This window comes from Lutra lutra, chromosome 1 (genome assembly GCF_902655055.1).
Source record: "Lutra lutra chromosome 1, mLutLut1.2, whole genome shotgun sequence".
In the NCBI taxonomy this organism is placed as follows: Eukaryota; Metazoa; Chordata; class Mammalia; order Carnivora; family Mustelidae; genus Lutra; species Lutra lutra.
Window position 1 is genome coordinate 29,476,918 of NC_062278.1, and position 24,405 is coordinate 29,501,322.

The 24,405-nt window shown below is 36.6% G+C and overlaps 1 protein-coding gene across 4 annotated transcripts in view; it reads right to left on the reverse strand.

Annotated features, from left to right (window-relative positions):
- Positions 1–24,405, reverse strand: part of LOC125095563 (ATP-binding cassette sub-family C member 2-like) — a 100,421-nt gene that overhangs the window by 63,666 nt on the left and 12,350 nt on the right. For 3 of the 4 annotated variants that reach the window (XM_047722036.1, XM_047722034.1, XM_047722033.1), the window contains exons 3-7: positions 22,662–22,809; positions 21,728–21,870; positions 13,595–13,772; positions 3,504–3,758; positions 985–1,050 (exon numbers count right to left, since the gene is read on the reverse strand). In XM_047722036.1, the coding sequence (XP_047577992.1) occupies positions 985–1,050; positions 3,504–3,758; positions 13,595–13,772; positions 21,728–21,870; positions 22,662–22,809 (790 nt within the window). Of the gene's footprint in view, positions 1–984; positions 1,051–3,503; positions 3,759–11,720; positions 11,854–13,594; positions 13,773–21,727; positions 21,871–22,661; positions 22,810–24,405 lie in introns of those variants that run through there. The other variant, XM_047722038.1, reaches the window with a different exon arrangement.

Below are 24,405 nucleotides of genomic sequence, written 5' to 3' on the forward strand. Positions count from 1 at the left end.
CTGAGAGGTCCAAGAGTCATCTGGATCACATTACTTTGGGAATGTCTGACCTTAATCACATAATCTCAGTTATTCAATAATTTAATCTGAGTTCAATTTCAGAGCTACTTAAGGCTATTCTTAATTTCAGATAAATAAATGAATATTAGTCTCTTTTCAGGGTATCTTTTATCTAACAATATCTTTCACTTTAGTAATTTTCAATGTTGTAAAAGTTCTACACAGCACAATACAGCATAATTTTTATTGATTCCGAAAGTGAATCAATGTGTACATATCATGGGCATATCCTATGTTTACAATGGTAGATGCACCAGACAGAGGAAATTTCCAATGAAACTATCAGTTCCAGAAGGAAATTCTATGTGGACTTTGTAAATTTTGCCCTTTAGAAAAACTGTTAAGGCATAATCTAGATGCAACAGGATTTGAAATTCTATCTATCTATCCATCTGAAAGTTCATGAGGTTGGTTTCACTGTTTTATCATAGAGAAAATATTAACGGCATGGGGCGTAACTTCCTTATGGAACAAGTAACTTCCTTATAACGTTACCTTTTGCAGAATAATATTTGTATGATAATTTCTATTCCACATAAAAGAACCTGAATGACATGTCATCATTTCCCACATATAAACCTGCCTTCACACTGAGGATGACATTATTGCCACTCTCGCCTGCTTCATTCCTTCTCTTCTACCCAATCCCTTCAAACAAGACATTTTTTTGCGTCTTTTGGGGTATTTGTGTTCACTTTTTGGGTGAGAAACAAAAAGAAAACACCTGCATTTTATTTGGTTTTTACTTAAATACTATTTTAGCAATAAGAATTCCTATACATCTGAAATCTGAAATATTCTGCCAATAATTTTATATACAATTATATAATTACTTTGATATTAAGAATGATAAAAAATTCATTTATTGACTAACATTGCTATATTCTAAATGGTGAAATTAAAGTCATATTCCTTGTATATTACCTTAATTCCGTGTAAGATTTCATTGAGTAGTTTTATCTGTTTATCTTTGTTCTTCGTTTGGCTTTTCTATTTAAGGGAATAAAATGATAGCATATTTGAGAAGGTTGCTAATAATTTAACTTACATGGCCACAGCTATTTAAAAAATAGTCTATTTTTTCCATTTTATATAATATTTAGTTGAAAATCATCTTAAAATATTCATATATTATTCTACTGATAATGTTAAAAATTAGTTATAAATAGATATTTTAAAACCTAAAAGTAGTCAGCAGTAGATATAAGCAAGGTGTACATTTCACAAAATAGCACAAAATATAGTATTAATTTAGATGTAATTTGTTTAAAATTGAATAATAAAATAATATCCATCTTCTATTAAAATGGGATAAAATTCCCCAAACTCTATAAATTATTTACATATACAATACATAACAGAAGTATCACAGGAATAAAAATAAAGGTCTGTATATTGTACATACACTATCTTGAGTATTAATACTTGTGATTAAAATGTGTATTTTAAGACTCCTGGGTGGCTCAGTCAGTTAAACATCTGCCTTTGGCTCAGGTCATGATCCCAGGGTCCTGGAATCAAGTCCCGCATTGGGCTCCTTGCTCAGGAGGGAGCCTGCTTTTCCCTCTGCCTGAGTCCTCAATCTCTCTCTCTCTCTCACAATTAAATAAAAAAAAGTCATTTAAAAAAAATGTGTATTTTCAAATACTGGCTCTTTTTTGGCAAAGCCTATGTAATTACTGTATATTTATTCAAATATTTAACATTTATATTATTTTATCCTTATTAGTGCTTGGATATTGCTTCTTAAGAGTTTCTTCTAATAATACTGTCACAATTATGATATAAATAATCATAAGTACAATATTTGTATATCTAACAAAGTACAGATTTACATGTTAATATCTATAATATTGTTTGCACAATTAAAGGCCTATTTTCTGCTTAGCATATTTGTACATAATATTGCACTCTTTGAAAGTTTTAGGCCTCTACATTAAGGTTCCCCAAATCTATTTCTAGTCCTAAATATCTGAATTTAAATTATTTAAAATATAAATTTTTTTAAAAAGCTAGCTTAAAAGTATTTATTAAAATTATAAACAAGCTTATTATTCTAAACACTAATGTGTCAGTGGTTCATAATTACTTCATAGTTACATGGTATTTTCTGGTTCTCATCTTTAAAGACTAGTCATCTTTTTTAATTATTTGGTAATGAATCTGAATTTTAAAAATTCAGAAAAATATAAAAGAAGGTGTAAATCCTCATCACCTCAATGTATTAAGGTAATAAGTGAAAAATCTCCCTCCTTCCATCTAATTCTACTTTCTAGATAACATACATACATACATACATACATTTATTTATTTATTTATTTATTTATTTATTTAAATGTAGGCTCCATGCTGAATCAATGACCCTGAGACCAAGAGCTGGCGACCTGACCAACCGAGCCACCCAGGCGCCCCTCTAGGTAACTATTCTTCAAAGACTGCTTTATCTCTAGATTCTTTTTATGCATATACAAATTCATTCATATCTATGTAACTTCATTTATGCATCTCTATCATACCCACATGCATTGGCATATTCACATTTTAAAAACTGGATTAAGGATAATTATACACCTATGTACATAATATACACATATACATACATACGTGTGTTTCTTTCTTTTTTCCCCTAATATCTGATTGACATATTTGCATGTCCATATATAGATATTATTCATCTTTGATCCACTTAAAATAATAAGTGCCATAAGCAATACAGCTGCACCTGTGTCATTACTTTAACACATGAAACCATTTGTCTCTCTCCTGACGGCGTGTGTGGCTTTCCAGGGCACTGAACTGTGTCCTGTTTCTCCATTCCTACAGTACAGCACTGTGCACACTGTCTGGCACATGGCAGGTGTCAAAAAAATTTAAGATGAATGAATGAATGTAAAGGAAGAATATTCAAATGAATTCAGTTAAGCACTTACTATCTCCTTGCTGTACGAGGTCACTCCTGGATCACTGTAGCCCATTCTTTAGAAACAATGAGCATACGCTCACCCCCAGGCTGTGTGTACACCATTTTTTCTGCTTAGTAAATCTTTTTCTCAGATACCCACATGGATTCCTCCCTTACCCTGCTGATATATCGTTTCCTTCCTGAGGACTTTACTGCCCCTGTATGTGAAATGGCGCTCTTTGTTACTCTATCGCCCTAGTCTAAGTTCTGTTTCTTTGTATACAAATTAACACCAGGCATTATCTTCTTTATTTATTTCTTAATGCCTTTCTCCTCTAATAAAAGCAGGAACTGATCAGCTCTCCTCACTGCTGTACTTTGCACAGGACAGATATCCAATCAATACTGGTTGAATGAATGAATGAATGATAAATCTGGATTATTTCCACATGTACAGAATTAACTAGATGGTTATGTCAACTCTAGTCAGAAAATTCAGCTTCTGTTTGACATATGTCAAAGGACGCTGTCTTTTTCTTACCTTTAGCTTTTTGACTCTAGTTGCAACTAAAGCATTTACTGGTATCACAAACACAAGGACTGCCACCCCTGCTAACACAGCTGGACCCAGCTCTTGCCAAAGAAGTGATATGGCCATCAGGATCTGAAAAGGGGCTGACCAGAGGAGACTGAGGTTTGCTGTCAAGTCCATGAGCTGCTGGGCATCTGCTGACATCAAGTTAGTAATTTCCCCAGTTGAAAACCTCTTTCGAGAAACATTAGATAGAAGTAGGGCCTGAGAAAAGAGAGGCAAAATATTTAAAGAGTTCTGTAGATGATGGGGCATCTTTATCACCAAATGATGGTAACTTTTGATGTCAATTTTCAATACATTTAGGAAAATCTACAAGATTATTTATGTGTTAGGATTATGAAACACTGAAACTTTTAAAAATGTTTTTAGATGAGGAAGATACAATTACTGATCAAAACACATAGATACAATTACTGATCAAAACACATAGAGAGTAACACTTGGATTCCCAAGCAAATATATTCACCAAAACCCCTCCACAACTTATCAATTACAAAATTGCAATCTAGCCTAGGGGTGCCTAGCTGGCTCAGTCAGAAGAGCATGCGATTCCTGATCTCCAGCTCATGAATTCAAGCCCCATATTAGGCATAGAACTCACTAAAAAAAAAAAAAAAGAAAAGAAAAAGAAAAGAAAAAAAGAAATCTATCCTAGATTTCTAGCATTGAGGATCCCCTCCATTTGCTGCCACCCCTATAATGCTAAACCATCTAAATTTTATCAGTACAAAGTACATAAATGATTCAATAATTACCAAATGAATGCTGATAAATAGTACATGCTTGAAACTAGAAAGTTTAAAGATGACACTGTCCCAGTTCTCAAGAAGATTATAATTTGGTTGTGGAGTCCACTCCCCACCACACACATATACCTCCTACACAGGATGGTCGTAAGCATAAAAATAGTTAAGAAGGGCCATGGGAATTTGGAGAGAGAAAAATACTGGAAAGGCTTCTTGGAGCAGATGGAAATACATCTTTTCTTCCAGAGCCCAATTCTCACTTTCTGTGCACATTATTTTAATATTTGTATATTGAATTCAATATTTCCAAGCTTAATTATTGGTAAGTCTTACTAAGGTTGATCTTAGAAATTCATTTATTAAATTCTCCACCCATTTAAAATTCCCAGTGAAATGCATAAGTAAAATGTCATAGTGGTCGAGAATTGGTATGTGTACTGGAAGCCAGGCAAAAAAGTCCATTCATATGCCAAGAATTTTAAGGAATTTCCACTACACTGATTTAAAGAGACAGAACAGAGAGGTGGAACTAACAAGAGTAAATGAGATACAGGAGGCACTCAAAGTCTGTTTTTTCAATAAATGAGTAAGACAAAGCCTCCCCCAAAAAAGGCCCATGTGGAAAATAAGTAGTCAGGGTCTCCAGAGGTCCACTCTTCTGACATTCCCGAACTCAAAGCAAAAGGGCTTCATGAAAAGGGGGAGGCCACAGGGCCCACTGGAGGGACTGCTCAGTCCTGAGACGTTCACAAGGTGCCAGGATCCCCTAAGCTCTATGGGCTACTTCAGTGTCCAATCCTCATTTACATTTCTACACAGTGAATTGGAAACATTTCTGTTACTGATTAGTAAGAGGGGACAGCTGTGCTGATGATACAAGAGAATGACCACTACAGACACAAGTGAAGAAAAAGGAAAAATACTAGTCCCTATGACAGTCAAGCTTTAGCCATGTCTCCTCCAAAGGTAACTCTTTACTCCTGATTTGTTACTGACCACCCAATGCAGCCAAGTGAAACAACGGAAATCCAAGCCCTGGAACTCTCATTTCATTAAGTCTCCAATATCTCTCCAAAGATGTCCACTATTCTCTAGTAAAATCCACCAGCAACTTAAAATTATAAAAAATATATTTTCTCTCATCCTTCTAGAAGGAAAAAATAAATAGTATTTAGTACTTATAAAAATACTAGCAGATTGAAGAGTTCAAAGTAGCTCAATTAGCCAAGGAATCAAATGAATGACCTTCTACTGGAAAAAACATATCACAAGAAACATAAATATATGGCTATCTCTTTGTAATCTTTATAATGGAAGAACATGATACCCATTAAAAATGAGTAAGAACAGAAAAATTACTTCAAATTGAAAGCATAAATGTCAAATTAAAAAAAATATAACGGAGGCACCAAAAATCCAAATGGATATTACAACAAATGGAATTCTTAAAGTATGAGTAGATATGCCAAAAAACTTTCCCCAGAAATTAGAGAAAACATGTTTTTAAAAATGAAATGATTTTTTAAAAACACTTCAGGCATAGAGAAATTTCAAAATCACACACACACAAGATATAAATATATACACATTTATGTATACGGTACAGAAACATATTATATTAATACAAATATTAATATATTTACATTTATATTTCTTTATAAATTCAGAGTAATGAATAACACAACTTCTAGAGGAGAATGCCTAGGTTCCAGGGCCAGTTACTCTGTTTCACATCTCTTTGACTATGGGTAAGTCACTCATTGTTCTGAGTTTAAGTTTCCTTATATTATATGTCCACACACACACACACAATCATTATATCTACAGCAACCTCTGTATCTACAACTGATTGTATCTATTTCTATGCACATAACAGTGCTTAAAACAGAGTGCAACAGATACATATGTTAATATATGTTTATTATATATGTATTATTGTTTATTACATATGTATATTACATATACAGATAACACATAAAATACACACATATATTACACACATAAAACACAACAGATAACACAATTTACAAGCAAAGAATAAGAGGAAATAATTTAAAAAAAATAGAAATCTCGGCCTCCTGGGTGACTCAGTGGGTTAAGCCGCTGCCTTGGGCTCAGGTCATGATCTCAGGGTCCTGGGATCGAGCCTCGCCTTGGGCTCTCTGCTCAGCAGGGAGCCTGCTTCCTCCTCTCTCTCTCTGGCTACTTGTGATCTCTCTCTCTCTCAAATAAATAAATAAAATCTTTTTTAAAAAAGTAGAAATCTCTCTAAATGAAGCAAAGATTTTAAACCAAAAGCAGTCAGAAAATAGTAGTCTAATTAAAAAACAGTATACCTCCTCTTACCCTGGTGAAATCTGTAAATTTTATAATGTTAAAATTATCCTGAAAAAGAAATACTTACAAGCACCCAAACACAGAAAAATCAAAACAAGACATGTTATCCTAAAATGGTGGGGTAAGAGGTAGGGGTTGGCAGGCACTTTGTTATGTGCTGAGTGAACCATATGTATTATGAGTGAAGATGGGCATAGCAAGGTGGAAAGCAAAAGAGCAAAAAAATTGAAAATAGTAGGAAAAAAGTTTAAAATATATACGAATGTTTCTGCTATGCATTTATTTAAATTTATGCTTAGATATAAAAATAAATGTACTTAAAAACAAAATCAAACAGATTATTTTTTTAAGATTTCATTTATTTATTTGAGAGAGAGAGAGAGAGCACATCAGCATACACTCACGAAGAACCTAAACAGGGGGTGGGGCAGAGGGAGAAGCAGACCCCCTGCTGAGCAGGTAGCAGGATCAGGACCTAAGCAAAGCCAATCCCTTACAGGACTGAGCCACTCAGGCGTCCCCTCAAATTGATTAAATACAAAAAAAGAATCATAAAGAAATCATGTAACAATGTATTTTCTCAATATGTTTTGTCATGATATATTATGAAGCACTAGGTATTATACGTAAACAATGAATCTTGGAACACTACATCAAAAACTAATGACATTCTGTATGGTAACTAACGTAATAAAAAATTTAAAAATGAAGTAAATAATAGATTATAAAACAGTGTATTACAAATATATATGTATGCAGGTAAAATAAATGTTAGGAGAAAAATACACCGATGCTTATCTTTGCAATCTAGAATTATGAATGGTTGCCATTTTCTCTTTCCTATTTTATATGTTATGCATATTTTCTGCACTATATAAGAGAAAATCTGCCTTAAAAATTGTTTTCAAAATATTAAGGAAAAGACTAAAGAGCACTATATAACTGGATTTTGTTCTGCATGGCATTTTTAACATCAAGAGCACTGATTTCTCTCAGTATTTTTGACTGCCAAACAAACTTTTATGTTTCTGTAAGGGACAAAATTCACAAGCCATGAAGGGGAATTTAGTTACTGCTTATTGCTAAATTATACGATCTAAACTGCCTCTTTGTTATATGAAACAATTTGGAAAAATATTGTAATATGACAGCACAATTATACTGTATGATGCAACATGTTCTAGAATTGTCTGGTAAAAAGTATTTAAAAAGATAAAAGAGAGGGCGCCTGGGTGGCTCAGTGGGTTAAGCCGCTGCCTTCGGCTCAGGTCATGATCTCAGGGTCCTGGGATCGAGGCCCGCATCGGGCTCTCTGCTCAGCAGGGAGCCTGCTTCCCTCTCTCTCTCTCTCTGCCTGCCTCTCCGTCTACTTGTGATCTCTCTCTGTCAAATAAATAAAAATAAAATCTTTAAAAAAAAAAAAAAAAGATAAAAGAGAGAAAGCCAGAGTGAGGTAAAGAGAAAACCAATGGTAAAATCTAAAACCATATAAAAAGTTGGGAGTTTATAAATACTCTTCAATCAAAATGATAATCAACCAATTTTCATTTATAATTACATTTTAATCATAATCACTTTCACAAAACTGTTATTTTTAAATTCCATCCAATTTTGAGATTTCTTTTCTACAATATCTTCTTTACCTAGTCTACAGACACACACACACACACACACACACGCACAGCACAACAACGTGATTTATCACTTCCTGAAATTTCATTGATTTCATTTGTTGAATTATACTCTAACAAGACCCGGATGAACCAGATAAGGCTCCAGCCTCAAAAACCTCTCTTGACTGGAAATACTGTGATTATCCCTGCCCTCAATTCACTAACATCTCACTTTATCATCTGATGATGAAGTTTGTTTGCAATTTCACATTCTCCCTCTTGTATATTTGCTCCTTTCTAGACTCACTGCCATGGTCCTGGTTCATATCTTTTTTTCCAGAACTACTGAAATAGTTCTAAGGTACCCCTTATTTCCAAACCTCTCTATTTTCATTAGTTTCTCCTGTTCATCCATCTGCCCTATGACTCAAATGAGTCCCAATTTCCTCTAGAATTAAAGTCCGTTTTTACAATGTATCTTTCAAGTTTCTGAAAAAAGAGCTGCAGTCCCTTCTGTTTAACCGTTCTACCCCTCCCCACCATCCTACTCCATAAAAATATGATCTCTAGCTAAATTAATCTACTCATCATTTTCTGAGCAAGCCATGTATTCATCTGTGTACTCCCTCCCACAACATATTCCCAACAGTAGAGTCTTTGCCTCATGCAACTCACCCTTCTGACTTAAACCATGCAATATTATACAATATTAACAATGACACTTTCCTGCCTATCCGAGCTATAAGTCATCGAAGTCACATAATTTAGAGCTGGAAGGGTCCTAAAAATTCCTCACCCAGTGATTCTAAAGCAACAGTTACTACACTTCTAAAGAGATATGGTATACCTAAAGGTGGACCCTCATAACATTTATAGGAACTCATTCTTCTTCAGTTTTTTTTTTTTTTTTTTTTAATTTATTTGACAAAGACAGACAAGTAGGGCGAGCAGCAGGGGGAGAGAAAGGAGCAACTTTTCCGCTGAGCAGAGAGCTCAATGTAGGGCTCAATCCCAGGACCCTGGGATCATGATCTGAGCCGAAGGCAGATGCTTAACCAACTGAGCCACCCAGGCGCCCCTCTTATTCAGTTCTTCTGTATGCAAAAAAGTATGCCAGGATTCTCTTTCTGACTCTAAGTGCAGGATTGGATTCTGTTTCTCCTCTTTCTGACTACATTTAAGCGTTTTTATTTTTTAATTTTTTAATTTTTAATTTTAATTTTTATTTATTTTTTATTTTTTAATTGTATTAAATTTTATTAATTTTCTTGCATTTTATAATTATCACAATTAAGGTTAGGAACAAAATCTTTAAACTACACATATAGACAGTGTAGGCACTGCACTATTGTCCAATAATGGTGGCCACTAGCTATGTGCTGTTATTAAATGTAATTAAAATTAAAAATTCACTTTCTTGGGGGCGCCTGGGTGGCTCAGTGGGTTAAGCCACTGCCTTCGGCTCAGGTCATGATCTCAGGGTCCTGGGATCGAGCCCCACATCAGGCTCTCTGCTCAGCCAGGAGCCTGCTTTCCCCTCTCTCTCTGCCTGCCTCTCTGCCTACTTGTGATCTCTCTCTCTCTCTGTCACATTAAAAAAAAAAAAAAATCCACTTTCTTATGAGCCACAATTCAAGGGCTCAACAATATGTGGCTAGTGGCTACCAAACCGGGTAGTATGGATGTATTACTTTTGTTTAGTTAAAAAAAAATGTTTTAGAAGTCAGTACGTTTTTATTATATTTTGGTTATTTTACTTTCTTTCTTTTTTTTTTCAGATATCTCCTTCAACATAAAACAATACTTTGGTCTCTAACTCAAAGCTATTCTGTCAGCACCCCATGTTCCAAATCTCTCCTGTTTTTCCTCCCCCACCTTTTTAAAAAATTGTGATATATTTAATTGACATATATTAGTTTCATGTGTGTAACAAAATTATTTGGTATTTGATACACTGCAAAATGATCACAAGTCTAGTTACATTCATCGCCACATATAGTTACAAAAATTTTATTTTTTGTGATTAGAACTTTTAAGATCTACTCTCTTAGCAGCTTTCAAATACACAATACGGTATTTTTTTTTAAGGATTTTATTTATTTATTTGAGAGAGAAATAGAGCAAGCACAAGCATGGGGAGAGGCAGAGGGAGAGAGAAAGGGAGAAGTAGACTGCCTGCTGAGCAGGGAGTCTGATGTGGGGCTCGATCCCAGGACCCCCGATCATGGCCTGAGCTGAAGGCAGTGGCTTAACTGACCGGGCCACCCAAGTGCCTATCACAATATGGTATTATTAACTATAATTGCCATGCTACATGATACATCCTCACGACATTTATTTTTTAACTACAAGGTTTTTACCTTCTGATCACCTTAACCCATTTTTAAAATCACAAAGATTATACTGGACAGTGTTTGGTGGAAGAATGCCCCCAGACTGCCCATATTAAACCCTATTAAACTAACTGATGCTGCTTTTGAAGCATATCCTATTTCTTAGTCCTCAAGAATTGTCATGGGGCCTGCACCTGTGAGCTAAGGGGTAACAAAATCTGAGCTTTGAGACTCATGAACTCTTAAAGTGATCAAGTAGAATGGGGCCCATGTTTTTCCCACAAACCTTAAAAATGATATTCCTTGAACTTTATTCCAAACCATCAGCAGTAATGTGGATGGACAGAGAACAAGAAAGTCCTAACATTTCCCTTCCTCACCAAGAAAAGGATCTGAGACCATGTTTACCCCAGTCTTATAGCAAGTCCCTAATGAAGTAGAGCCAATGTCAGATTAATATGGGTCCTCTGGTGCCACTATGAGAGCCATTTTGGATATTGAAGGTATCTAAATACAAAAAGTCAGAATTCTACAACCTGTAAGGAGAATGGAAATCTGGGACGCCGGGGTGGCTCAGTCGGTTAAGCGGCTGCCTTCGGCTCTGGTCATGATCCCAATGTCCTGGGATCGAGTCCCACATCAGGCTACCTGCTTGGCGGGAGCCTCCTTCTCACTCAGCCTCTGCCTGCCACTCTGCCTGCTTGTGCGCTCTCTCTCTCTCTCTCTCTCTGAGACAAATAAATAAATAAAATCTTAAAAAAGTGGGGGGGAATGGAAATCTAACTACTCTAATTAGTTCCACAGAGACAGACTCTCTGGAAAACAGGTGTAGGATACAACACTTAGAAAAGAGGGAACCTTATATCACTGCCACGTGTACGTGCCATCTCAGTGCCTCAATACAGGTTATAACAACACAGGGTATGACTTCTGCTGCTTGTTGGATGGACTTGGCATTAAATTGTAATGCATACACCAAGCCCTACTGAGCTGGCTTGATTGCTGTACTCCTTTGATCTTGAGTGCTCTTTGTTCTTAAACCACCTCTAGGGAATTGGTGGTTTCCTCCCTGTAGTCAGGGTTACCTCTCCCGTTATTATCTCCGGGGTCTCTCTACCCTTGAAATAGACTCACCTACAATGCTTGATTTTCTTTTTTTATTTGACAGCTTGTTCTAATTTCTACTGCAGTCCACTCTTTTATATTTGTACATCCATCCAAATCCCATTTCCAAACTCCAGTGCTGTAATCACTGAATGAAATCCTGTTCCATATGGACTATAGATCAAAAACAAGTGTTAAGATTTAAACTGATCCCTAGACTCTTTGATATCCTTCCTCCATAATAGGATTTCTCAGAATTTACAGCTTCTAGAATTATGACCCTAACAGTATGTACCTGCATTTGGGCTAAGACCATTCCTTACCCCCATTTTGGCCCAATATGGCCAAATGGCCTATAAGCTTCATGCCCAGCTCAGCCCAAATTATAATATTTCCGTCCGCTAATACAAATTCTACACCTTTCCCAAAGGCCATATGAAGGTTTCCTTTCTATGTGAAACCTTCTTTAACTGCACACAATCACTGTAGATTTCCTGCTTATCTGACCTCTTATAAAACCTGCATTTAGTTCCACATATTAATATGTATGCTAATGATTCCCCCCAATTTCTTGAAGGCAGTGGCTCAGTTATTCATTTACTCAGTCATCCAACTTTTATAAAAATATATTAAAGTCACTCTCCCAGATAATAAAAGTACAACAGGTAAATAGGTTTCTATTCCAAATCTTAAGGAGCCCACAATTTACAGAAGAGTACAGAGTAAGAAGGCAAAATACACTTGACTGACTAATTCAGGTGATAACTATGAGAAGGAAGAAACTCTTTAATTGTTTATAACTATGAAGCCTAAGTAAAAGGCTCTGAATGGTAAAGAGGTTGTACTTAAAATTGCATTTTCTTTTTTTTTTTTAAGATTTTTTTTTTTTTTTTTTTTTTATTTGACAGAGAGAGATCGCAAGTAGACGGAGGGGAAGGCAGAGAGAGAGAGAGAGAGGGAAGCAGGCTTCTTGCTGAGCAGAGAGCCCGATGTGGGACTCGATCCCAGGACCCTGAGATCATGACCTGAGCCGAAGGCAGCGGCTTAACCCACTGAGCCACCCAGGCGTCCCTAAAATTGCATTTTCAAGAAAGAACAAATTAAACTTCAGCATGATCACAGGTATAAAGATCAGCCAGGTTGTTCTGGAGGTGGGTGGGTACAGAGGCAGAGCCTAGAGTGAAAGAGAAGCAGATAATGATCGTATAGAGAAAGATGGCTTTGCTGCACAAGAAAGCAAGTAGAGCCAGCAGAGGAAGAAGAAAAAAGTAGTATGAAGAATCAAAATGATCATGAAAAGAAGAAACTTTACTAATACATAAACACAGACAACCATGAAAAAATTCATCGCCTTCATTTTGGGAGGAGGAGTTTGGTGATGCAACAGTGACAGGGTTCACCAGAAGTTGCAGGGGCAGTAAGGACTATAGAGAAATTAATACAACCAACACGGATGAGTCAAAGTTCTTTTAAAGCAAAACAAATATGAGTGCTGTGAAGTGTGTAAACCTGGCGATTCACAGACCTGTACCCCTGGGGCTAATAATACATTATATGTTAATAAAAAAAAAAAAAAAAGGCAAAAACTAACATACACTCAAAGGGCACCCAAGGAACCTTTAATACTCTCCTATTTTAAAGTATGCAAGAAAAGAAACGATTTAGAAATGGAGAATTTCAGAGCACCTGGGTGGCTCAGTGGGTTAAGCCTCTGCTTTCAGCTCAGGTCATGATCTCAGGGTCCTGGGATAGAGCCCTGTATCGGGCTCTCTGCTCAACAGGGAGCCTGTTTCCTCCTCTCTCTGCCTACTACTCTGCCTACTTGTGATCTCTCTCTGTCAAAAAAATAAATAAAATCTTTAAAAAAAATTTTTTTTAAAATGGAGAATTCCTTAATTTTTTACCTTTTTGTAGATGAGTCCAATTACAGCTGTCTTAATTTTTGCTGAAGTGAGCATGTTAAAACGTTGGTATTGCTGAAGGACCAAGGTTTGCAAAAAGACTACAACAAAAAGTGCCAAAGCATAACCATAGCCACTCCATCCAAAATCTGGGCGATGTTCACAGAAAATGATCATTTGCCTGGATGTCATAAAGAAATTGAGAAAGGGGAAGAAAGGTTAAACATCTGAGGTAGTTAAATGCTTATAGGAGTTAAGTGTTGTCCAAATGTTACACACACTCACATGTTTACCTGCTCTTTTTCTCTTCTTGCCAAGTTGGCCTCTTTTCTCCCCTCTTTATTTTTAATCCAAGTATTATATAATAAAGTAAACAGAATCAACAGTTATCTTCAGAGGCTTTTGAGTACAAGGTTAATCTCTAGTTTTCTTATGGTAATCTCACCAATGAACTGTTCTGGCCTAACTTCATCATACAAATTGAGACACAAAGACCATTAAAGCTTCTTTTTTTATCATTATCATGAATTTTGTTAAATATAGGGAAACATGACAATTAGAATGTTAAGTAGTGAATCTCTCAGAATGGCACACAGTTTTTTTCAAAGGCCTGAATTTTATCTCACCTCTTATTACTTTTGTCCATATCCAGTTTCTCTCTACTCTATCTTCCCACATTTCCTCTTAAGTTTGGTGACAGCATGGTCACGATGATCACGGTCAGTGCTGGGGTACAGTGAGGTACAGTGGGGATGGTTCTAATCATAGCTCTCTTGGTTGCTTATTCTCCTTCAACTGTGAACACTGGTTACAACTCCAAACGCCTCATATCATAGTTAATAACTTTATATAGGTGCTCTTAACTTTTTAAAACTGTATCTGTGTGACTAATAATACAAATTTTAAAAGCCTACATATACTCTACGTCATGGTGCAAACAACTTGGATATATTCTCTCAGATACTACAGATTAATGTCATTTTTTTTTTTGCAGCCTCAAATCTTGGTTGACTTAAGTAGTTTCTGTTATTTTATAAGTAAAATGTATAATAATGTTTTAGAAATGTACACATATATATTTTTTACTCTGAGTTCTGGAAATGCAGAAATGTACTTGTTATTGTAAATAGCCATTTTGAATTAACTTAAGGTTTTAACTAGAATGAAGCCACATGTGATTAGGTAGAGTACACCTAAATTTTTTTAAGAACACTGACTTAAAAACTCATTCTTTGTGTCAGTTTACATTTTTTTATATTTTTATATTTTTTAAAAATAAAAAATTAATGTCTAAGCCTTAATCTGAAATTTTTTTTTTTTTTGCAGTTTGGACAACTTATGGGTAAAAAAATTAAAAGCAATTTGTGCTTCCTGAATTGCTTTATAAACAAAGAACTTCAAAAGATTAACTTTATTGGAATTGTACTTTGCAATCAAATATATACTAGTGTTTCTAAAGTTACTATTAAAACCTCTAGTCGCTGAAAATTATTTAGAGCACTGTGTATTAAATTATACCACAGCCCACCCAGATGAAATAACAGGAAGTTCTGTATTTCTGAGTGGATTTCTATCAGATGCCATCCACTGGAACACCAAATTATTTTTACAAGAGTAACTTACTGGGGCGCCTGGGTGGCTCAGTGGATTAAAGCCTCTGCCTTGGGACACCTGGGTGGCTCAGTTGGTTAAGCAGCTGCCTTCGGCTCAGGTCATGATCCCAGCGTCCTGGGATCGAGTCCCACATTGGGCTCCTTGCTTGGCGGGGAGCCTGCTTCTCCCTCTGCCTCTGCCTGCCATTCTGTCTGCCTGTGCTTGCTCTCTCTCCCTCTCTCTCTGACAAATAAATAAATTAAAAAAAAAAAAAATCTTTAAAGCCTCTGCCTTTGGCTCCAGTCATGATCCCAGGGTCCTGGGATCGAACCCCACATCGGGCTCTCTGCTCAGCGGGGAGCTTGCTTCCTCCAATCTCTCTCTGCCTACCTCTCTGCCTACTTATGATCTCTGTCTGTCAAATAAATAAATAAAAATCTTAAAAAAAAAAAAAGGGTAACTTACTAAATGTCTTTTTGGTCTATGAATTAAATTTCCTGAAAGAGGTGCACTATTCTTCTTATTGTGGGTGTATTTACCAATTAGACATTTTTCCTTTCTCATAAAATCAAACAACTAAAGGACTATCAACAGGTACCATACTGGTTCTACAAATATAAATCAGGAAGTATTAAAAATAATCAATGATCAAGACACAGTGAATACCATAAAACCAAATTCATCAGACATGAATACTCACTGGTTTGACTAATATTACAATAAAATTCACAGAAAGGGGGAAAAAGAGTAAGCATAACCATCAACAAGAAACATTTCTTCTAATAGTAAGTTAATTAAGGTATTATTTTTATATATTTTTTAAAGATTTATGGGGCACCTGGGTGGCTCAGTGGGTTAAAGCCTCTGCCTTCGGCTCCAGTCATGATCCCAGGGTCCTGGGATCGAACCCCACATCGGGCTCTCTGCTCAGCAGGGAGCCTGCTTCCCTTACTCTCTCTCTGCCTACTTGTGATCTCTGTCTGTCAAATAAATAAATGAATAAAATCTTCAAAGATTTATTTTTATTTATTTTTTATTTATTTGACAGAAATCACAAGTAGGCAGAGAGGTGGGTGTGTGAAGCAGGCTCCCTGCTGAGCAGAGAAAATATTAAAGCTATTTAGCTACTCTAGAATGAGAATCTCTTGAAAATATGTGACTTTAGATAAGCCCATTTATTCAGTATTCCGTTCAGGACAAGTATTTGAGTTCTATGTGCCAGGCTCTGTGCTAGGCAGTAAGGACACAGAAATTGAGTAACACAGAATCCTTTACCAGGAGGAGCTCATAGTCTAGGCAGGGAGAAAGATAACATCAACCAACTCATTTCAATGCAATACTGACATAACTGTTTTGCAAGTATGGTCAAGCTAGTGTGTTATAAAAGTGTGTCACAAAATAAGGGAGAACATTCTTTACCCCATAGACAAGGATCTAGTGATTATTTAGCATCCTGTAGACTGCAAATATTTGGAGAAAACAGAGACACTGAATTGCCATGAACTATGCTATTTTGGATAACAGTCGCCACAGGGAGATTCTAGAATGAATTTTTTGAGCAGTAGTCACTGAAAACTAGGAATCAGAGCATGACTAAAAATGGCCAGGAATCTCTTGCTACTTCTACTCACTCAGAAGTCAAACCTAACTATTTTAAGTCTCCTCTCCTTCCATCTGGGCTGATTCAGGGGCCTGTTTGACCAAACTAATGTGGCACAAGTGACATCCTGGGGTTTCCAAGGCTAGGTCATAAAAAGACTAGTCGGAGCCTCTTGGCATGTTCAGTCAGAAAAAAGTCCAGCTGCTATGTAAGGATTTCAACTGCTCTGAGACTTCTGTGCTCAAGCTAACCATTTGGAGAGGCTTGGAGCAAGAGAGACAGATAAGACAGAGTTGGAGATCTGGCCACTTTTAGCCATCTTAGGCCAGGCATCAGTATGCATGCTAAGAAGCCATCTTGGACATTCCAGCACCAGCACACATAATAAAGATCCAAGACAACCCCGCTGACAGCCAAAACCAAAGCCCCCAACATATATCTCTATTTGAGCTTCTACAGCTATCGGTAGCTGAGCGAATCAGCTAAGGCGCCCGTCATGGTGAATCAAAGGAAAGCCATCCCTCTCTGAAGTTCAGATCCATAAAATCATGCCTTATGTCTGTAACTTAGTGGTTATCACGTTTGCCTCACAGATATTGGTGAACGTAATAAAATGATCATTGTTTTATGCCACTAAATTTTGACAATCTTAATACTATTGCAATAGATCACCAGAAGAGGGCAGGAGAGGAAGATTGCTGGTCAATACTTTTCTGAGAGACAGATTTCCGGCCACAGATGACAGAACTCTTCGGCAACTCCTTAAAAATAGCTGCAATATACAAAGGTGAGTGGCAGAGGCAGGGGAAGAAGAGGTATGTTACCTTTTCTGGTGGGGGTTTTAATCCAGGAGACATCTGGCTTATATCTCCATAGACAAGGGGGCCAAACAGACATTGGGGTGAAAACTGAAAGGAGCAATTTTCTGACAACAAAGAAACACCTTCTTGCCTTAGATTCCCTGACACCACACTCCTTTGGTTCTCCTCTCCTTGCACTAAACACTCCTTCTCATTGTCCTTTGATGGATATCCCCATCTTCACTAACTCCACACATTGGAATAGCTGATGTCTTTACTTCTCCTTATCCGTGCTAAGGGGGTCTCATTGACAAAAGTGGTTCGACCTACCCAGTATAATTTGGAACAATTCCCCAATTTGTTACTCCAGCCAATATTTTTCCCAACTCCAAGCTTATGTAGATAATTCCCCAATCTTTCTGGATTGGCTAGATGGCTGTCAGGGATCCCCAAGGCCACTCCCTAGTTAAATGACTCATTAGAAGGACTTACAACAGTCAGCATCTAGTCATACTAATGACTATGATTATTACATTAAAGGATATTAAAAAAAAAATGAAAAGCAAAGAGAAAAGGTACATGGGTCCCAGAGAAAACAGACACAAGATTCCCAAAGTCCTTTCTCAGTAGGGTCACACAAAACACACTTAATTATCCCAGCAACTAGTTGTGGTAGCATAGATGAAGTATTGTCTACCAGATGAGCTCATTAGAGATTCAGCATCCAAGGCACCCTCTCCCTAATATATGCCAAAATTCCAAACTTCTAGAAGGAAAGTGGGTATTCAGAATGAACTATATTGATTGTTGAGTAGTTTGGACAAATTAAGCCACTCTAAACAGTTCTGGCAGTAGGACTTCTGATACGCAAATTCTAGTTGCCAGCCAAAAGCCACCCCTAGAAGCCACCCAAAGGACAGCAGTCAGGCCTTCCAAAGGACAGCAGTCTGTCAGTTCATTCCTTCTTGCAAAATGGCTAATATGTTTTCAGATTTAGCAAGTCTAGGACAGCCCACTTCCTACTCTACTCCCTCCTGAGCTTCTACATCTCAGTAAATGGTGCCTCATTTACCTTGTGACTTCAAAAAAAACTCTGAAGGCATCCTTGATTCCTCTCCTCTCTCAACCTACAGTCAATCCATTAGTGTACTATGTTGACTCTACCTTTAAAAGAGCCAGAATCTGTATTTTCTAGAGTTGAATACAAACACTAATAAATATACATCAAGCTGTGACTTGCTCTTTTAGTTAGCATATTACTGCTTTTGAGAATTGTACTTCAAAAACTGTACAGACATTTTATTCCCATTCTGCATCAAATTTTGTATCAGTTTTTTATAAAGAACAAATATTACATTTAAAAAATCATTCTGATAATATTGAAATTAGACAAGTTGAATTTTGAGGAAGAATATACTGAAACAATGACAGAAAATAAATATATCTGATTTCTATCTCTAAGAATTGTAGGAAAGCAGAGCAGCTGTACCATATCTCTCTTCACTGCCAGATGCCTGTGTGATTTTCCACTAACAATTCTAGTATAAATACAGCTAAATGAATTATCTTCTAATATAAATAAATGTAGGTCATAACATCAGATTGCATGCCATATGTTATTTTTTAAATAAAAGGAATATATGGGGGCGCCTGGGTGGCTCAGTGGGTTAAGCCATTGCCTTCGGCTCAGGTCATGATCTCAGGGTCCTGGGATCGAGTCCTGCATCGGGCTCTCTGCTCAGCAGGGAGCCTGCTTCCCTCTCTCTCTCTCTCTGCCTGCCTCTCTGTCTACTTGTGATCTCTCTCTGTCAAATAAACAAATAAAATCTTTAAAAAAAAAAAAGGAATATATGGATTCTGTAAACTTGGTGCTTGACATTTCTCTGAATTTCTTCTTTACTCTTGAGGAGCCTTGAAATTAATGACTAACTCCTACACATGAAGGTTAAATGCTTATTAAAGGGTTGGCTGGGCATCTCATGATGGCACTTAGGATATTTTAAATCCAATTCTAACAAAACTTGGTGAAATTACAAAAAAAAAAAAAAAGAGCCAGAATCTGACCACTTGTTATCACCTTCATTGCCACAACCTAGTTGAGGCCCCACTGACCTTCAACTGGACTATCTCAGTCTTCCAACCAGTGACACTTCTACTTTCGCTCCTATTTACATTATTTTCCACACAGCAGCAGAGTGACCCTTATAAAAGTTAAGTCTAATCATATCAAATCCTATTCAGAATCTTCCCAAGTTTTCCCTTCTAAAACAGAATAAAAGTCAATATCCCTATCATATTCCATAAGGCCCTTTAAAATCTTTTTCATGCCCAGACCTTCCTAACCTCAATCTATCACATTTCTTCCCAGCTACTTTGCTCAAGCCTCACTCACCTCCTGCGGGTCTTCAAAGACACCAAGCATGCACGTGCCTAGTGGTTTTTGCCCTTCCTGTTCTTCCTATTTGCAATGGGTATGGTCTTGGCTTCTTCCCTAACTTCTTTTAGGACTTTTCTCAAATTGCACCTTATCAACAATGTCTTCCCTAACCTACTTAAATTAAACAGCACTTCCATCTCTCCCCAGAATGGCATTTCCTACCCCCTCCCTTGTACTTTTTTTTCCTTAGCACTGATTTTTTTTTTTTTTAAGATTTTTATTTATTTGACAGACAGATCACAAGCAGGCAGAGAGAGAGAGAGGAGGAGGCAGGCTCCCCGCTGAGCAGAGAGCCCGACTCGAGGCTCAATCCCAGGACCCCGGGACCATGACCCGAGCCGAAGGCAGAGGCCTTAACCACTGGGCCACCCAGGCGCCCGAGCACTGATTATTTCTTAATATCATTTATATTTATTCATCTGTTTACTATTTATCTCATCCCTGAAGGTCATCAGAGCAGAGACTCTTTGATTTTTGTCCACCCAAGGGTCTATGAAGAAGAGGGGTATGTAGCAGGTGCTCAATAAATATTAGATAAATACATTTCTGGATATTATCTAGATTTTAAGGAACTAAGGATTAATTCTGTTTTCATGAATTAAACAGTTCTTAAAATAGTTCCACAGGTTTCTTACAGTATAAGTACCTAATTAAATAGTTCTCCCACAACTTGGGAATGTATTCAATATTAAAATATTATCATATAACTCGAAGGAGGTGAGGATAAGAAGAAACTAAAACTTATCCACAAACAATCATCCAGATATACCTACTGTAAATTTTTTGGTGTATGTCCTTCCAGTACTTTTTCTCTGAATATATAAATATTTATATATGCTTAAAATATTTTACATGCTGACTTATAGCTTTCTATTTTGGCTTGTTAGGATATTCTGAACACTTTTCCATTTCTTGAAATATTATTTTAATAGCATTATGTCTAATGACTAAAGAGGATATACCATAAAAAAATTATCATAGATTAATTAAAAAAAACCTTATGTTTCCATAAACCATATAGGAGATAGGGCAATGACTTCTTGAAGAAGGTCCACAGAGTCACGGTCCCAATTTCATTGTCTGGCTGTAAATCCTTGCATATAGATACTAAAGAAATATCAAGAAAATTCTTCTAACAGTGTGTCTCTCTCTATGTATATGGGTGTATATATAAACCCACACGCATTTACATTTATTTATATATTATTACCCTGGCTGATAAAGTTCAACTCCCAAAAGGTCACAGCTAAGAAAAATAGTGACGGTATGTACATTTCATTTTCTAAATATATATTCAAGACAGGCATCCCAGGTTTTAATAATAATTCCCGCATTTTCTATCTATGTGAACTTAAGCAAATTACTTAAACCTTTGTTTCTGCATCACGATAATGAGTGTAACAATATTTCCTGTTTCATAGGATTGTTGTAAAGACTGAATAGGTTAATTAAGACAAAAATTTTAGAACAGTACTTAGTATATGGTTGATTTCAGTAAATATTGACTGTATTACCATCATTCACATTTGCGTTATAGCAAAGCTAACAGAATGTCCGTATCCTAAATAAAATTTGCAATAAGAGCCTTCCGTACTCTTTCTTTAGTACAACTTTTAGAGTGGAACACTTGCTTATAATTTACCTGTGGGGAGATAAAAAGAAGAAAGAAGTACACAAACAACAAAAAAACCCAGACTACAACTTACTTCATTATGAGCGGGCTAGTGAAGGACAAAATATCAGCAAACACTTTGAATAAAGCAACCTGAATCAGGACAAACTTAAAAGTATTCCACAATGCATAGACCAGAGATGGTTTCCTGGCATGTGTCTCTTTAAGAAAGGATGCCTACGTAATGAAAGAGAATAAGAAGCAATGAGAAAATTGGACAGAGCTCATGGAAGCAAAAAATGAAATATATATACAAACTAACCATAAAACTAGTAATGTGCTCTAAAAATAAGGTAAGAAGAATGGGATAAATTCAGTTAAACTTGAAAATATGATCTATATCGTTGGTATGGTATGACTTCAGATCACTGATATTATTTACACCATGTAATATAAACAGGCAAGAAAAACAGTTGTATTTTTTTACTTTTGTCAATGTTGAAACTGTTTTATTAATGTAATTAATATTAATATAGATACAGTGTTATCTTCAAATTATATTTTCTTTTTGAGAATTCTGAAAAGGACATATAAGTATGTACATGACACTAGGTAGATATGAAGTACCTATCCATCCCTGCCCCATTAAATTTGATCCTGGTCACCATATTATACCTGGAACAACAGATATAAAGCCATAGGGGGATACAGAAACCATCTTTGCCACAACAGTTGAGCAAAAGATACTGGTGAAGAGCCAAAGATAACATATCAACACACTGTTCCTGATATTAAAGGGAGGGGTTGCTGAATAATTTGTTGAGAGAAGTTAGTTGCAATAACCAACTCTGCTTATGAAAATAGGTTGTCACTTCACATATTTTAGGGACTTTCTAAATTAATACTAATAATATCTCATGTTTTGTGCTCGCTTCGGCAGCACATATACTAATAATATCTCATGTTTGGAAAAAGGTCTTTCTAGTTTTATGTAGTAATTAGGTACTTAGGATTTAATAATTAATTACCTTTACTTTTTGCCTCTCTTGAGTCCTTAAGACTTCCTTCCTCCATTGTTTTTCAAAGATAGGACACACAATATAGGAAGAATCACTTTCATGTAGCTCACAAAGGTCCTCTCTTTCCAAAGGTTTCTTATAGCCTAAAACAATTACTCTAAAAATGAAAGAGTAAGGTAAACAATTCAGCAAAACTAATAATCAAGTTAAAAATAATTTTTGCATGCATTTATCTTATTCTTTGATGTATAAATTATTTTTTAAAATCAGGATGCAATGACTAGATTGTATTGTGGAAAGTCATACAACATATCCTGCAGTTCAGTAATGTGCAATAATCATTTGTAGCTTTCAGAAGAATTACCTGGACTCCCAATTATTCAGTAAAACACTAACTTCATTTACTCATCTCATATTGGAGGCACCTACTACTTTACCTCTCTTATTGAAATTTAAATAACTAACTTTCACAGTAAGGTGTTCACTTCAAAACCCCAGCTCCTCTGTCTTGTATCAGAGGAGAAATGGACCCAACCTCTGCATTTGCAACTCCTCCTATTCCACTCGGACATCATATTCCCTTTTGCACTTGACTTTACAAATTGTCCAACTAGATGTGGAATACCTGGCTCTGTCCCATAAACTTCAGCCTTGGCCATATTACCTTTGACCAACAGAATATGAGCCAGGGTGACAGTGCTGTTTCTTAAGGTGCCTTAAGAAGCATGGCAAGTTACTGCTAGCCTCAGCACCTCTACTCCCCCCCATTCAGTAAGCTTACCCCAGGGGACACTGAATAATTATGCAAGAACAATGAGTCTAAATCAGGACTGTCCCAGGCAAACTACAAGGCACGGCCTAGTTACAAATATTGTTGTAGCAGACAGTAAGTTATACTTACCTTACAGTCTTCCTTCCGTCTCATCATCATCTGACACCTATTCAGTTGAAAATCTTTTGAACTCAGGGTAACTCCTTATCTCAGCCACAGAGTCATAAAGTATGACTCATCTAATGTAGTCCTGGTAATCTCAGTACCTTTGGCTTGGCATTAATAATTTAACTCCGCTATGGTTAAGGATACCGAAACAAAAGTCTGCTGAGGAGAACTTTCTTTTTCAAAAAGAGGCACAAAACTTCAAGAGGAGAAAATGTTTGCCTTCTTTTTCCTTTCCCTTCCTCCTTCCTGCCTGCCCTGGAGGCATAATGCTCTGACAGAAATCATCTCTGCCACCCTGGGTGAAAAGCCAAATAAAAAGGAAGGGAGGTGGAAAGAGAGAAAAACTCTGGGCCCTTTACAACATAGTTTACCAGCTGGTTCCTAGCGTTCTGCCCAATAACAAGAAAATAAATACCTATTTGTTTCAGCTATTATTATCTGGCTACTCTGTTGCCTGACATGTTCCTTGTGGTTTTTTTTTTTCCTTTTCAAATTTTTACTTAAATTCTAGTTAGTTAACATGTAGTGTAGTATCAGTTTCAGGAGTAGCATTTAGTGATTCATCACTTACACATAACACTCGGTGCTCATCATAGCAAGTGACCTCCTTCACCTCCCTCCATCAACCCTTGGTTCGTTCTCTGTCCTTAAGAGTTTCTTATGGTGGGACACCTGGGTGGCTCAGTTGGTTAAGCGGCTGCCTTCAGCTCAGGTCATAATCCCAGCATCCTGGGATCAAGTCCCACATCGGGCTCCTTGCTCGGCAGGGAACCTGCTTCTCCCTCTGTCTCTGCCTGCCTCTCTGCCTACTTG